Source organism: Nothobranchius furzeri, chromosome 6 (assembly GCF_043380555.1).
Source record: "Nothobranchius furzeri strain GRZ-AD chromosome 6, NfurGRZ-RIMD1, whole genome shotgun sequence".
Classification (NCBI taxonomy): domain Eukaryota; kingdom Metazoa; phylum Chordata; class Actinopteri; order Cyprinodontiformes; family Nothobranchiidae; genus Nothobranchius; species Nothobranchius furzeri.
In genome coordinates, this window is record NC_091746.1 from 55,625,664 (window position 1) to 55,641,832 (window position 16,169).

The 16,169-nt window shown below is 40.9% G+C and overlaps 1 protein-coding gene across 2 annotated transcripts in view; it reads right to left on the minus strand.

Moving 5' to 3' along the window:
- The window catches only part of LOC107374609 (astrotactin-2), a 548,261-nt gene that overhangs the window by 85,302 nt on the left and 446,790 nt on the right, over positions 1-16,169 (minus strand). For both annotated transcript variants that reach the window (XM_070552342.1, XM_054744913.2), the window contains exons 18-19: positions 3,855-3,988; positions 2,514-2,662 (exon numbers count right to left, since the gene is read on the minus strand). In XM_070552342.1, the coding sequence (XP_070408443.1) occupies positions 2,514-2,662; positions 3,855-3,988 (283 nt within the window). The remainder of the gene's footprint in view (positions 1-2,513; positions 2,663-3,854; positions 3,989-16,169) is intronic.

Genomic DNA, 16,169 nt, shown 5'->3' on the forward strand with positions numbered 1-16,169 from the left:
TTGTAATTTATTCTTCTACTTGGAATGATCACATGAACACCCTAAGGGATGTTTTCCGCTGGCTTGACCAAGCTTCCTTAACACTGAATCTGGTAAAATGTGAGTTTGCTAAAGCTGTGGTAACATACCTGGGAAAACAAGTGGGTCATGGCCAGGTACGCCCCGTAAACGCAAAAGTGGAAGTCATCATACACTACCCTATGCCAACCACCAAACATGAACTCCGCCGTTTTCTGGGTTTGGTTGGCTATTACAGGTGTTTTTGCCAGAACTTTTCCACAGTGGTGGCTCCCCTAACAAAGATGTGCAGCACAAAGCAACCTTTTGTGTGGGATGCTGACTGTCAACAGGCTTTTGTTTCTGCCAAGTCTCTTCTCTGTAGTGCACCTGTATTGGCAGCTCCAAACTTTGACAAAGTCTTCAAACTGGAGGTGGACGCAAGAGCTACTGGGGCTGGAGCAGTGTTGTTGCAAGAAGGGGCAGATGGCCTCAACCACCCAGTTTCCTACTTCTCAGCTAAGTTTAAGTCTTATCAGCTTAACTACTCAACCATTGAGAAGGAGACTTTAGCCATGCTCCTGGCTCTACAACAGTACGATGTTTATGTCGGTTCAACGACATATCCTGTCACAGTGTACACTGACCATAACCCTTTGGTGTTCCTCAAGCAGATGTACAATCGAAATCAAAGGTTAATGCGCTGGGCATTACTGGCCAAGGAATACAACCTGGACATCAAACATAAAAAAGGAGCAGACAATGTGATCGCCGATGCCCTTTCAAGAGTACCATGTTTATACCCTTAGCATGGTAGAACTTAATAGTGTTGTATTTTTACTGTGTAAAAATCTTTTATGGGGGGTGGTGTTACATCCATTGACCTGTAGGGGCTCTCTTGGAGTAGAGAGCTTCCTGTTTGGTGTTTGTTTGCAGGTCTGCTGCCACACCCGGGTGCCCAGCTGGGATCATTTGCTCCTCATCAATGGACCTGCATAAAAGCTCCAGCCAGCCAGCGCCCCAGCCCCTAACTCCTGGGCACAGACTGTTTTGGTGATTTTGAAGGTGTTAAAACCTGCGTAGCATAAGCTACTGTGATACCAGTAGTATTTAGTGGATACTGGTTGTATTAGAAGTTCATTCTTTCATTAGTTGGGAAGTATTTGGTAGGGGTTCTCTGCCTTTTTCTTTGATGCACCATTTTCTCCTGTTTTGTGGACAGCCAGTGTAGCCCAGGTATTGTATTTGTTTCTTTTCATTAGAGAAGGGTTGCATGTTTTTTGTTTTAGCTAAAGGGATGGTTTTGTTTGTTTTTTTGGCCTGGAGACCCTGACGTTGAACTACTTCCTTCTTCTTGTTATAGTGTTAAGAAGTTCCTGGTTGTTTTTCTTTTATTTGTATATTAAATGCCTTCTTTCAGTTTTTTGTTATTTTTTTGTGTTACACCCTAACCTCCTGGACCGCTAATTTCTCAAGGGTTGTAACAGCCTCAGTTAAGAATATTGTGTCTGTTCTCATCTTGAGACGACACTTGTCATGATTTGGCGCTTTATAAATAAACTTGAATTGAATTGAAAACTTGAATACAATTATCACCAAATCTCATACTGAAATTGGTTTGCTAAACTCCAAAGCTATGATGTAAAAGAGAATAACTACTTTTTTCACACTAAACATAGAAACTAGAAAAGCAAAGACCGTTAAAATAAACTTTCAGAGTTGAACATCAAACCAAAAGAAAGAAAGTTGAAAACAAAGACTGTTTCTCTACTTTCTCCCTGTAACACCATGATTTAGAGTGGTGACTGGCACATTGCAAAGTGAGTCACCCTTACCATCTGCCCCATTCAAGCCTCACCTCTCCAGCATGCCTTGTCTAGCTGTCTGTGCCCTCTCTTTGCTCACTGGTGCCCACGCTTCATCAGCATCCCTCCCTAGGGTGATGGATAACTTGACCATAATTTCCAATGTCTGGAACCATTTTTTTTAAACACACCACATAATATCTTCAGTGTTATTAGATCTTGCTCATTCCTCTGACTCACCCGGGCCCATCATTTTAACAATGACCACTTCCTTCTCCTGAAAACACAATGGCCGTAACACGTATAGACACTTATAGAGGCAGAGAAATTACCTAACTTGTTTCTGACTCAACCTTATATAAAACCGATTTTACTGCAAAAATGTGTCCGGAATAGACAGAACTTACAAGTTATTAGCTCCAAATGGCATCAACCTGACTAAGTCTGAAGGTTAAAACATCAGTACATTTTCATTTCATTTTAGGTACATTTTTCCTCTGCTTTCCTTTTTATCATGCTTTGACATCATTTGTACAAATTGGTATCGTGTTTCTGACAGTCCTGGAAGCACTGGCTTATACAAAGTTAGAATCTGCATCATCAAGCATTCTGTGTATGACGTAAAAAATTCTTCTCAAAATTACCTATGCAATTTAAATAAAAATGTTTTTCTTCCTAATCAACCAGAGCTTAGAAATGAAACCTTGTTACCTGTGTAGACTTCTGCCTCTGAAGGATCTTCTACTCGTTTATGTTGGATGACGTAGTCAGAAACTTTGCATCCAATTAGAGGCTCTACATCCAACCACTCCAGAGCCACTGTTGTGCTTGAGGGCTCAAGGTAAGGGGCAAGTCGTAAACTAATGGAACAACACAAAAAAACAAGATATGTGAAAATACAATAAGACAATATCTAGGCTAATTTCATCAACAGGTTGCAATTACTAGTTTTGAATTACGATTGGCCAAAAGCTAAAACACTCTAATAACGTGATCCTTGTAGTTGCATACTTTAATAAAATTTGCCTGTTTTTGTTAAGCCCATCTAAGTATTTTATTTTATTTATTTTTTCTGAACCCAGTGCTTCAAAACGTCATCTAAAATTTAGATTCAGATGCTGTTCTTGGTTCTCGACTTGAAAGTAAATGAACTGTTACACTATTAACTTTAGTATTTAAATATAGCAAATTCACATTATGCAGACAGCCATACTAAAGACTTGTTGAACATATTACATTTATAATATATATATAATATATAAATTAAAAAAACACACAATAAAGTCAAAATAACTATTAACCCAAATTCTATTGTTTTAATCATTGGGAAATGAGTTGACATGACAACTTTTAGAACTGAAAAAGGAAGCATTACAATAAAATTTGCCCCTTATTATCTGTAACTTTGCTCTTTTTTTTACACAGATGAGTAAAAAAAATATGTTTTTTTATTTTACATGTTTCTGCTAATGACTCTAGCAATCATCAGAGGGCAAACTGATGATGGCTAGAGTCATTAGCAAAAACACGTACAGTAAAAAAAACAATTATTTTATTAAGCTGGGTAAAAAAAGAACAAAGTTTTGGATTATGAAGTCTCACACAGAACAAATGTACTAAAGTGGTCCCTTATTAATTCAGTTATTTATCTAAAATTGGGCAAACATTTTGCATGAGACAGTACCCCATCCAAAAGAAGTTCTGTCAGAATTGTAACCCTAACCCTTTGACACTAAAATCTTGCCTTTTTAACCTACTGTTTCATTTCAGGACATCTTACAGCAACAGATACTGAAGAGGATGAGTCACAGAGGGGGCCTCTGGAGTATTACTAAGACACCCTGATTGAGAATATGTTCTTTTCAGAAGAGTGTAGGGGCCAACTCACAGTTATTAGAATTTCTGGGACCGTGCTTGTGTCGACAACTTTCTTTAGTGCCCCAGGAATAAGCAGAGACAGATATGAGTGTAAATGTGTTTATATCCACGGGCATGCTTGGAGAAAACCTCCCTAGTATCCCTGTAGGCGTCAAGGTGGCACCTCACACTTACGTTGGCTGCTTGAGGGGACTGCAGCTAGGCAGGCCATCTTTGCTGAAGGCACTCAGGTCACAGCGACACCAGTTATCAATGACATCGCCCTTTCCAGCACACCAGTATGAGCTCATTGTGGCACTCTTGAAGGCCTGTAAAGGGTAACAGGTGAGAGAAATGCAATTATCTCTTGGAACATGTGCTCACTGTCCATCTACTCCTACCCCGTCCCCACCTACCATCCGGCTCACCTTTTACCCTTTCCACCAGTGTCATTCATACTCCCAGACTTTCCACTAAACATTTATATTTTCTTGTGACGATTCCCCATAATTAAGTTTGAGCACCGCAACATTACTGGTATCAAATTTGAAGTAGTCAAACATTCCAAACATCAAAACCAGTCTTACAAAGGTGGATATAATGCTACACAAGACACCTTCCTCTACATGCAGAATGACCTTTTAATTCCCACCTTTCCCAATTAATGAAAGGCAGGAAGATCTTGGTAGCACCAACAAGCTTACACGGTGATATCATTGGTGCACTGTGACTTTTATGATGGAGATGTGAGAGCAGTGTCACTCCACACCTCCCTCATTCTATGCGCTTGTGTGTGAGATCTGCTAGCGTTGCTGTCGGTCTGACTGTGAAGGAAATGGAGGGGGGAAGGGTAGTGAGATATTAAGAGGTGACATCATCTCCTAACATCTCCTTGTGTTACTTCATTAAAAGGCGGAAGAAAGAAGAAAAGAAAATCAAAGGCAGAAACTCAGTCATCCTCTAAAAGGCAGCAAAATGCCAATATAACCGTCAAAGCAATAAAGTATAGTCAGGGCTTTCCCTAAAGCCACAAGCACGATATAGACTTCAAGAGAGTTTGCCTTCACTACTGCTCCTCCTGTCACACTATGGATCAATAGCGCTCTCGGTTATTTATATGCTCAAACTGGTTGGCAGTGCTGCCTCATGCATACTGCTCTGGAGATGTGCTTGATCATGGCCACAAGAACAGGACACAGCACTGAACCACACAGCAACATCATTGTTGGCTCTGGCCCTTCTTATACAGAGCATCTGTGTTGTTGGACCAGTTTAGTTTACTGTTGAACACCCAGGTACTTAAAGGTATTCACCACCTCAATGTTTGCTCCCTGGATGTTTACCGGTGAGTGTGTGTGTGTGTTTTTGTGTGTGTGTGTTTGTGCGTGTGGTGGTGGTGGGGGGTGGGGTTGGTGTTGGTTCTTTGGAAGTCAGTCACCATTTCCTTTGTCTTACTGGTGTTCAAGCGAAGACGGTTATGCTCACACCAGTCAAAGTTGATGATGACTGACCTGTACAATGGCTGCGTCATCAGATAACTTCCGGAGGTGACAGCTGCTGGTGTTGTAGGTGAGGTCAAAGATGTAGAAGGTGACGAGAAAGGGAGAGAGCACCGTACCCTGTGGAGCTCCAGTATTTTACACAACCACGTCAGACATAAAGTTGTGCAGCCTCATGTACTGTGGCCAATTGGTGAGGTAGTTTATGGTCCATGCAGTCAGATGTTCGTCCACTCCTGCACCCCTCATCTTCTGCTGCAGAAGACACAGCTGGATGGTGTTGAAGGCACTTGAGAAGTCAAAGAACATGGTTCTCAGTGTTTTTTTGCATCTCGATGTGAGTCAGAGCCCGACGCTGCAGGTAGATGAGCGCGTCCTCTACCCCAGTTTGTTTTATATGCAAATTGCAGTGGGTCTATTTCCAGGCTCACCATGGAGCGTAGATGAGTGAGGATGAGTATCTCCATTGTCTTCATCAGATGGGAGGTCAAAACCATACATTCACTCTGAGTTTCACATGCAGGCTGAACATGAAAATAGTCTTCTTCCCCTACTTCTTGCAAAAGCCGCCAATAGGAAATAGATAGGGAAACACTCAGATAGAAAAGCCAGTTACAATTGCATGTCAATTTTTCAAATTAGCATTCATGGGCTCTCCCATCTTGTCTAAAAACTGGGAGGGCTGTACTTGATTTAGTGTCCAGGACAGAGCAGAGCATGTCTCAACTAGTAGAGGCTAACCGTCAGCATTAGCAATGCCACAACATGGCAGAACTCCTTCAGGTTAGGGTTAGCTGTTAGTCAATCAGAAGCAAATATCAGGAAATAATACTCTAAATCCTGCCATCTTAGCTCACCTCTCCTCTGACTCACTTCTAGTTCCTGAAACAAGAGTGCCAGAGCTTTCCCCCCAATTCTCAAGGTATTTATTTATACTAGAGACAAATGCAAATGTGTTGAAAACATAAGCAAACTTGGTATTTAAGACCTCACTATAAATCTGCAGATATCCACATTTTGGCTTTTATTTTGCATCATAGCATGATCTTAATCTTGTGTAATGAGAACTGCTCAAAAGTTAATGAAAACACACACACACACACACACACACACACACACACACACACACACACACACACACACACACACACACACACACACACACACACACACACACACACACACACGTATTTATATACTTGTGTTGACCTCCATTGACTTCCATGGAGTGCATTGAGTTGCCTTTGTGTAGGTAATTTGCTATATAAATAAAGCTGTCTTCTCTTATCTTCCATTCATTTTAGTGACTCCACTATGCCTAACCCTTACCCCAACCCCAATCTTAACCAATGGGGTTCTAATCCTAACCCTAACCTAAACTAAAAGTGAGTTCACACTATATATTTAAAACCAAGTTTAAGGATGCTTAGCAGAGATGGGGATTGTGGCTTCAACAAGTCACCTCCATGTCGTGTTTTTCTGCTCGGCAACTGAACCAGGTTCATTCACTGAGCTGATTAAAATCTCCTGGTTTTGTTGCTGAGCAGAACAAAAACACAACATGGAGATGACTTGTTGACACCACAATTTCCCATCTCTGGTGCTTAACATTGTGTGGATCAGCAAAATGTCCCCACAATGTGAAAATGCGCACACACTACAGCAGGCCTATTAAATACCAGGCCTTGAGGGCCAGTATTCAGCACATTTTACTGGTTTCTCTAGTCCAACACACTAGATTCAGTGGTTGAGTCACCTGTGCAGCAGCTCATCAGGCTCTACAGAAGCCTATTAATCACCTGCTGATTGAAATCAGGTGTGCTGAAGCAAGAGTTAAAACCAAAACGTGCTCGATACCGGTCCTCCAGGCCCAGAATTGAATAGCCTTGCACTAGAGGTTAAATTCAAAATGTGTCCACTTAAACACACACACACACACACACACACACACACACACACACACACACACACACACACACACACACACCTAGGATCAAAGACAAAATTCCTAAGCTAGTTGTTAAAATTTTTAATGAAGAAATGCCAAAAAAAATCATTGTTTTTTTGTTAAATACTGTGAGTGACTCAAAAGACTGAAAAGGGTCAGGGTAAGAACTCCGAAGCTGATATTAACATTTCCACAACATAGCATTGTTAGTGGTGAAGAAAGTTTAACAGTTTCATGGGAATTGACTTCACCATTGCTTTCCCTCAAGGAAAAGAACCTCAAGAGTGCAAGTGACCTAAATGAGCAGCAGAGGAAAGACTGAGGAGTAAAACAGAGGGTGAGGCTGGAGAGACCATGGAAAATAAGACAGAAAAAATTCAACACAGCAACAAAAACAAAGGTGTAAAAAGGGCTCTCTAACCCAATCTTTCCATTGAAAAATATACCATCCAATGCGAGCTCCCCGAAGTGAACCTGCTGAACGGCAGCTATTGAAAGGAGTATGAAAATAGTGTGATGCACAGATTTATTATAACCCCACGGTAAAAAAAAAAAAAAAAGGTCATCTAATTCTCCCCTCTTGCCTGAAACCATGTGGCTAACCGGTGCCGGAAAACAACAGCAGGAATCTTGCCACCTCATGTCAATGGGAAGCAGGCCCCAGACAAAGGCATCACAAAAATCCTGGACTTTGGGTCCATGCACGCACAAAGACTAGACAAAAATGAGAAATGACCTCCAATACAAAAAGCAAAATAAAGACAGGCCACAGGACTTCCATGTGTTTACCACCATCGGTTTCTTAGAAAAACCCCACATGGGTATGTGCGCTTGATTGCTTGGCTGCACATGTGAAAAACAGACAAAGCGATTACCGCCGTGTTTATGTTTAAAGAGTAACGTAAGCCAGTCTCCACTGGGTAAACAGGGAATCTAATTGTGGTTTAGGGACTGAGGTGGGGAGTTGTGTGGGGGGTGAATGAGGTAAAAAAAAAAGAGAGGAAGGTTTACAGAGAAGAAAAAAAACCAAGAAATATATAACTTGTACTTGTAAAGTGATGATGTGTCACATATCACGGTGTAACCATGGACACATTGCTTAGTGTGTGTGTGTGTGTGTGTGTGTGTGTGTGTGTGTGTGTGTGTATGTGTGTGTGTGTGTGTGTGAGTGCGTGTGTGTGTGTGTGTGTGCGTGTGTGTGTCTGCTCTATCTTCTCAATCCCCAGTGAGTCGTGGAGGATGGCTGCTTATACTGAGCCAGGATCCTCTGGAGGTTTCTTCCTGTTAAAAGGGAGTTTTCCTCTCCACTGCCGCTAAATGCTTGCTTAGTATGAGGATTGCTGTAAAGTCACTGACTAGTGATGCAATTTGCTGGGTTCCTTATATAGGAAACATTTTTTCTGATTGGCTTAATGAACTGACCTGAATTGGAATGTTTATTATATGAAGTGCCTTGAGACGACTCTTGTCGTTATTTGGCGCTATATAAAAAAATTGAATTGAATTGAATATCTCGTGGAGAAAACAGCAAAACTGGTTTAAGGATGTAACAAAAAGGATATCCTTTCCTGTCTTTGTGATTACAGAAACCAGAGGTAAATCTAAATTCTGGTGAATTATGCTCCGGAGAAAGTGGTCCAGAAAGGGACGTAGTGCTTTTTGAGGCTGGTGGTGATTGTGTGGAAAGGCTGAACAGTTGGGTATTTTGTTTTCTCACATGCATAGTTTTATCACACTGCTCACTAAGTCTTTAACTTCAAATTTTTACAAAATACACAGTAGTTAAATGACAACCGATAGTTGGAATATGCTACTGTAAGAGATTTGAAATGACTGAGCCAACACATTCTCTGCTTATATATAGGTGCATAGTTTTTCTAATCTAAGAGAATAGTTTGTTAAACTGTAACAGATGTTAAACTAATCAAGTTGACTTACATGTCCACATTTAACTAGCCTGGCAAACAATCATATAAATGTGAATAAATGCAAAGCACAATGAATTTGCTTCGGCAAATGGCGGTCTACATTCAGGGCTAAAGTTTAACTGCTGAAGGGAGAGAAAGTGAATATTTTGGTCAGACAAATCTAAGCAGTGATTTTCACCAATAAAGTCTTCCTGATACATTTCAACAGTTTCTTCCCAGGGCACAAAAACAACCAACTGCAATCCTTTAGAAATGAGCATGATTTGCAGATTTTAAAAGTGTGGTTCACTTGTTTAATCAATACATTTGCAGTGGTCTCTAGTAGGAATAAATGCTTTGTAAGTCATTCTTGAGGGGAAAAATGTACTGGTGCACCATTTCTCTGACATAAAAGTTGCTCACGTCACAGCTGAGCTTCAGACGGCAGATTTTGGAGTCACATTTCTTGATATTCAGACATTTTGGACATCGAATGGATAGCAGCAACATGACAAGGCCACTGATTTGCAACATGGATGCTTAATCTGCACAAATAACACAATCCTGGAGGAGTTCTGCTGTGAGGTGAAGTTGCTAGTGCTAACGGTTAGCTTCTACTATCCAAGACATGCTGTGCTGATTTCCGGGCGATAAAGGGGAACTAGGCAGCCTTCATTAGCATCTACAGAAGGAATTCATCACTAAATTTAACAAATCAGAATTAAAATTAAACATGCTGGATACCGGCCCTCCAGGCCCAGAATTGAATAAGGTTCATTTTAGCACATATTGGCTAAAAAAAAATGTAAGTATTGAAAAGTTGTATTGTATCACTTTAAATTAGCAAAAGCCTTCCCTGTTGTGAGTCAAGATCAGTGAGTGCATGAATGATAATTAACAGTGTGACATAGATCTGTGAGAATTTTTAAAATCCCAGATTTTCACCATCTATTTTCTATCAGAAGCTAATGCAGGAGGTTGGTGTAGGAGACTATTTTTATCTTCCTGTATGAAAAACTCAGAGTGACCGATTATAATTAGTTCAGTGACCTAGTGGTAGGTGTCCGCCTCAGGACTGGAAGAATGGGGTTCAAAACCAGTCCGGTCAATGACTTTAAAAATGGGACCCAACGCCTCCCTGCTTGACACTCAGCTTTAAGAAGTTGGATTGGGGGGTTAAACCAACAAATAGTTCCTGAGCGTAGCCACAGCTGCAGCTCACCGCTGCAAATGGGGATGGATCAAATCCAGAGATGTAATTTCACCAGTGTATGATGATGACTAATGGGACTTTAATCAGAAAAAAACCTAATGATTTTTCAATCAAACACACACATGATATAATTGCTGTATGTGTATTCTCATAGAACCGGCACTACAAGAGCCATTATGCTGACTTGATTAATTAAAAATTGACTAATGTTACATGTTTCTATGATTTTGATTTGAATATATTTAAAAGAAAAATGCTGCGATTAGAAATGAAAATGTCAATTGTCTGAATTTCTGCTCTGTAAGTGTAACAGGAGGGATCTCTTGGATCAGAGCTACAACACTGCTGCATGGATGACTGAGTTTGAATGCTGTTATTTAAAGAAAAACAAGTATTTCTGCTGCACAGCTGTGAGCTCATGGATTTGCAAGTTAAACTAGGCTTATAGGGGCACTTCATTTTAAGATGAAGGTATAACCAGCAGACGCTGCCAGCAGTCTTCATTTGTCTAATATACCATGTACCTTAAATCTTAAATACAACAGACCAGGGCTGACTTAAAGTAGACAAATCCTGAGAATATGTTATGTAGGATGTCTGAAATCTACCTATAAATCAATTGAAAAGAGGGAGGAGGGCACTTCCCTGTGGTCATGGATCAAGCATTATCCAGAACATTGCAGATTACACCAAACCCAATATGCACTGACCACATAGGAGTAGTAAACAGATTTAATTGACGTGCTTTTTATTGGAATAGCAAATGCTTTGATGAGCAGAAATATTCCAGAGGCTTAATTGTAACAGTGTAAAACAGTTTATGTGCTGCAAAAACTGATTTACTTTCAGGAACTGGAGATGCCACTGTTGTCATAATCAATTCAAACATTTGTCACTTCACAAATATGTCACAATTTATCTCCAGTAGTGAATAGAATTAACCCCGAGGTAACCACATTCAGCTTTGTTCAAGAAAAACGCCATTAATAAAGAGTTAGGCCAATCAAGTCTTGATGCCATTTAGACCAACAGACTCAATGGCACCAAAACACTATTAGAACCTTTCACTTTCGTAGAACCCTGTCGTGACTTACAAGAAGGCAAGTGAGGCCATTGTGACCTCCTTAATGTATTAATCTGTTTGTCTAGTCTATGCTGACCAAATTACTGTCTATATTCAGAGGCTAATACACAAAAACACTGGCCAGCTGGCCCACAGTATTGATTTATAAGATAATCACCAGTAGTGGAATAGAGTCTAAGTCAGAACGCATAGCAAATCATCTGTGTGTGTGTGTGTGTGTGTGTGTGTGTGTGTGTGTGTGTGTGTGTGTGTGTGTGTGTGTGTGTGTGTGTGTGCGCTCACATCAATGCATTTATGGGACTTTTTCCAATCATTCAAGGGTAATGGTGTTAACTATGGGCTGCTTCTAGGAACCTTATCAGAGGTAGCATTCCAGGAAATGGGACACAAAGGGCAGGTTGAATGTTGGTTCATCCAGAGGTTGATAGGGGGTTGACAGGCCACATGAACACCATCAAACACCATGTAAGGTTAGATTTTGGTCTGGCAAAAGTCTTAACTCATCTGAACTGCAATGTAAAATGAACTGATTACCCATTTTCAATATGATTTTTCTGATAATCGAATACAACTCAAACCATCATGCACATTATAAATGAGAATTTCAATAGTCAGTTTGATAATGACTCACAACTAAAGGTTGGATCAACTCTTGTACATTTTCTATAACTTGAATTACATTTCTGAAATTATGCAATAGGGTTGAACAGTAATGCACTTTTTGGTATCTAATGGCTTCGCGCCATTACCCATGATTCATAGCGGAAGATGATTTTTTAATTATGCTTCCTGTGTTGTTTGTGGTTGCTTGTTTACATGTTCGCTGTTTCGCCTGTTTTAAATGTCAGCACATCGGCGGTTTAAGGATGCCTTAAAAAGCAGAAAGAACAGTTCATTAACAGTCACCTGTCACTTCTCACAGACGTTCCAACATCCAGGCTACTGCCCAACACACTTCTTACGACAGCCATGGTGCTAACGTCATCCACCATGAGCTATTATTTAGCATAATTTAGTATTTATCGAAGAAGGTCATGAATGAAATGTGAAACGGGGACAAACTACATCTACAGTTTCACATGCCAGATACAGAATCTGTATTTTCGTTTATGTTGCTGGAAGCTGTCTGACTCACGGCATTCTGGTTGAGCCCTATTCTTTTCTGTGGTGGGGGCTGGTCATAGCCCAGAGACAGTTCTGGATCAGTGTGTAGCTCTGTGGGCTTTTTAATCATTAAAATGAAACCAACAAACATAAACTCTCTTTTGGGGCAATTTCAGTCCGCTTAAAGCCAAGCTAGTTTGCGATTCTCCTTCTGTGGCATAGAGTGCAGTGCGTAGGGTGCTCGGCATGGGCAGACTTTTACTTCTACTTCTATTAAGGTGGCTTATGTACGCTCTTAAAGAAACATGTAGGTTGCTTTGTGTATTTCAGCAAAAGTTCTACTCAGTTGTTTACGAACACCATTCTTCACTTCAGGAAAGACAGTGAAAATAAGCCAAAACTTGTGTACTTCCTGTTTGACGTTTTTAGAATCATTTCTACCATTTTTGTTAATATTTTCCACAATGGTCAATTAGATTCATAGAGGGCCTTTGAAGGTCTCATTAGTTGGTTTTCGAAGAGCACTACTCAGCCTGCAACAGCTCTGTACAGCAGGGTTCGAGACAGCCCTTTTGAGTGTAGTTTTGTTTTTTCTTCCATGCTAGCTCAATGACAGGGTGCGCCCCTTATAGGCACAGGAGGAGGAAGGGGAGGACCCACGGCACTCATGGGGAGAGAGGGGTGGGTGTATATGTGTGTGTGAGAGGGGGGTGCACGATTTTTACTCATGACAAAATATAAGACAATCAAAAAACAGTGTAAGGTAACCTGTATACTCCACAGAAACACAACTCTGCACAAAATGGTGGTGTTGTTGAACATTTTTCTCAGTTTTATGGCTTATTCTCAGACTCTGAACCAGGAAATGGTGGCAGGCAGTGAACCAGAAGGCAGAAATTTCAGGAATAAGCAGTGACTCCACCCCCTAGCCAGTCAGCGGCCAGAATCACAATGCTGGCCCGACTCAACCTTGCCAGGTACCTCAACGGAGCAGGGACTAAAAACTGGGGAGCAAGTAGAGGGAAAATACCGAACCATGTTCGTGAAAACTGTGGTTGGGCCAAGCTGCACCTGTCCGAGTTGCTCTGAGTAGTGCTCATGGAAAACCAGCAATTGTCCACTTAAAGGGCTTTACGCATGAAGTAAAATTCATCCAATCCCTCATGAACTCATAACACTAATTCACAGATCTGGAGGGCTACATGGAGTTCAACGTCTTGCACAGACAGACGGCAGGTTTTGGAGTCTTAGTTCCTAATATTTTGACATCTTGTCCCAAATTGGATAACAGCAATGCGATTCTACCACTGACTTGCAACATGGATGTTTTATCTCTACAAGTAACACAAGCCTGGAGGAGCTTCTGCCGTGTGGTTGCTAATGTGGTTGCTAATGCTAATGGTTAGCTTAAATTAGCCGAGACGTTCTCTGCTTTTTCTATTTTCTATCAGAAGCTAATGCAGGTGGTAGGTGAAGGAGACTATTTTCATGTTCAGCCTGCATGAAAAACTCAGAGTGACTGATTATAAGGAAAAAAAAACATAAAAAATATTTTAGTGACCACACCTTTAAAGATTTTAATCTCAAACATGGACTGTCTGAACTAAGTATAACTTCCTTCTTATGCATACTCCTTGTGCTTAATCTTGCAACCTCTTCCATTTTGAACATGCCATCTTTCATCTACCTCACTGCTGGAGACAGAGTCGTTGTTAACAGCTGCAGCATTGGTGGAAGCACGGCTTGCATAGAGCCTTCTGACCCATTAGACTCAGAACCAATTTGTTCAAAAGGTTTGTCGTAATTCAGTCACAGCAACACAGGCCTTAGAAATACTGGCAAGCACCACAGGCATAAGCTTATTTATTTATGGATTGAGTTATTTTTCCCTGGCATCAAACTGTTTGTGGGAGTCAATGTGTGCATGTGTTTATTTGCATAGATGAATCAGGTCTGCCTTTGTCAAGTTCAATCTAATTCTACAACCGGTTCCAGTCAAACTTGAGATGGAGGCAAGGTCAAAAAAACAGAACAAGTTTTTATGGTTAAAGAAAGCCTAACACTCCATAAAATATCTTTGCATTCGATCTATCAATGATGGATGAGCTGCTATGACTTTCGGGGGTCAATTTTTAGGGTTCAGTGTCTTGTTGCAAGGACACGTGTGGCCTGCCAGGGCATAACATCTAACCGGTCACATTCCAATTGGTGGGCAACTGCTCTTCCTTCTTGAGCCATACACAAGTGATAAAACAGTTAAAAGAGCATGGGGGGGGGGGGGGGGGGGGGGGGGGGGGTTAAAAAAAAGCATGCATGTTCATTTTTTTTAAAGCTAATGGGTGATGAAGTGTTCCATTTTCTTGAACAGGCTGTGTTCAATCGCCAAAAAACCGCAAACAATCAAGTGCAACTCATCGCCCACTAAAGAGTGGCATAAAGAAGAAAGTTTTATCAGAACCCAAATAAGATAAAAGACCCGGGTATATATTGGATATGCGATTGACGAACGGAGGCTGCTTCAACTAGATCTGGGACTGAAAAAGGAGACTGACATGGCTCATTTCCTAGTGACCAGGTAAGAGACATTGTAGGTTGTGTTTAGAGCTTGACATGACATAGATATGACCTCACAGATGACTCTGAGAAAGCTAGCATGCAGTAGCATGTGTGACTACAGCAATAGCATTAGCTGTGATCATACTACAGCTGCTGTGTACCACTGTATGTTTTGAGACTGGCATTTTCCAAACTGAACACCAGAGTCCTTAGTATACTTTCAGATTTGACCTACAGCCCAACCTGTAAGCTGGGCTAATACTTACTAATACTAGCAGGTAATGGTATTTTTTTGGTTTGTGTAACATCGCCGCCTGTGAGTTTGTACAAGCTCATGAGTTTGGTTTGTTCATCCTGCCCCATACTCCTTTAAGGCAAAATTATGAAAAATTGGTAAGGCAGGAAAAAAATGCTTTTAAATTACGGTAATAAAGAATTTAGCAGGTTTCATTCAAGTTGATGCACACCATTGAATGACCTTCAGAGATTACTTTTTCTCATTTTTAAATCCTTGGTATTAAAAGTAATGGCATAAACAAGTACAGCCAACTACATTTGTCAGAAAACCTTTAGTTTCCTTTCAGAATCAACATTTTCTTTGAGCTACCATACTACAAAACACTTCCACAATGTGGGTCATTGACTACAAGCAAGAGGTGTCCAGCAGACAGGTGACTATAAAAGGGCATTACTTAAAGAAAAGCCCTTCCCATTTCATGCTGTCAGCAGTGGCTCCACATGGAAGAGAAATGTCACAAAATCTGAGAAAGGAAATCATTTATTTACACAAAAAAACGTGAGGGCTACAAGAAGATCAGCAAAGGTTTACATATCAGTCACCATAGGCAAGCACCACGCAAGTTCACTGCAGTTAGCTAAAGCACTGGAAAGCCAAACTGGAGTGACCGTTTCCCGTGACACCATACGGCGCACACAGCAGAAGAATGGCATGCATGGGTATTGTCCATTACGGAAGCCTCTCCTAAAGCCCATGCACAAAAAAGCATGCCTAGGATTTGCTAGGGCCCATGCTGGAAGAGATGAAGACTACTGGGACTCTATACTCTGCAATGATGAGACAAGGGTCACTATTTTTGGAACTAATGGTTTCTGAACTGTATGGTGCTGTAAAGGTGAGGATTTCTAAGAGAAATGCATGGTGTCTACTGTGAAGCATGGTGGTGGTGGTGTCCTTATGT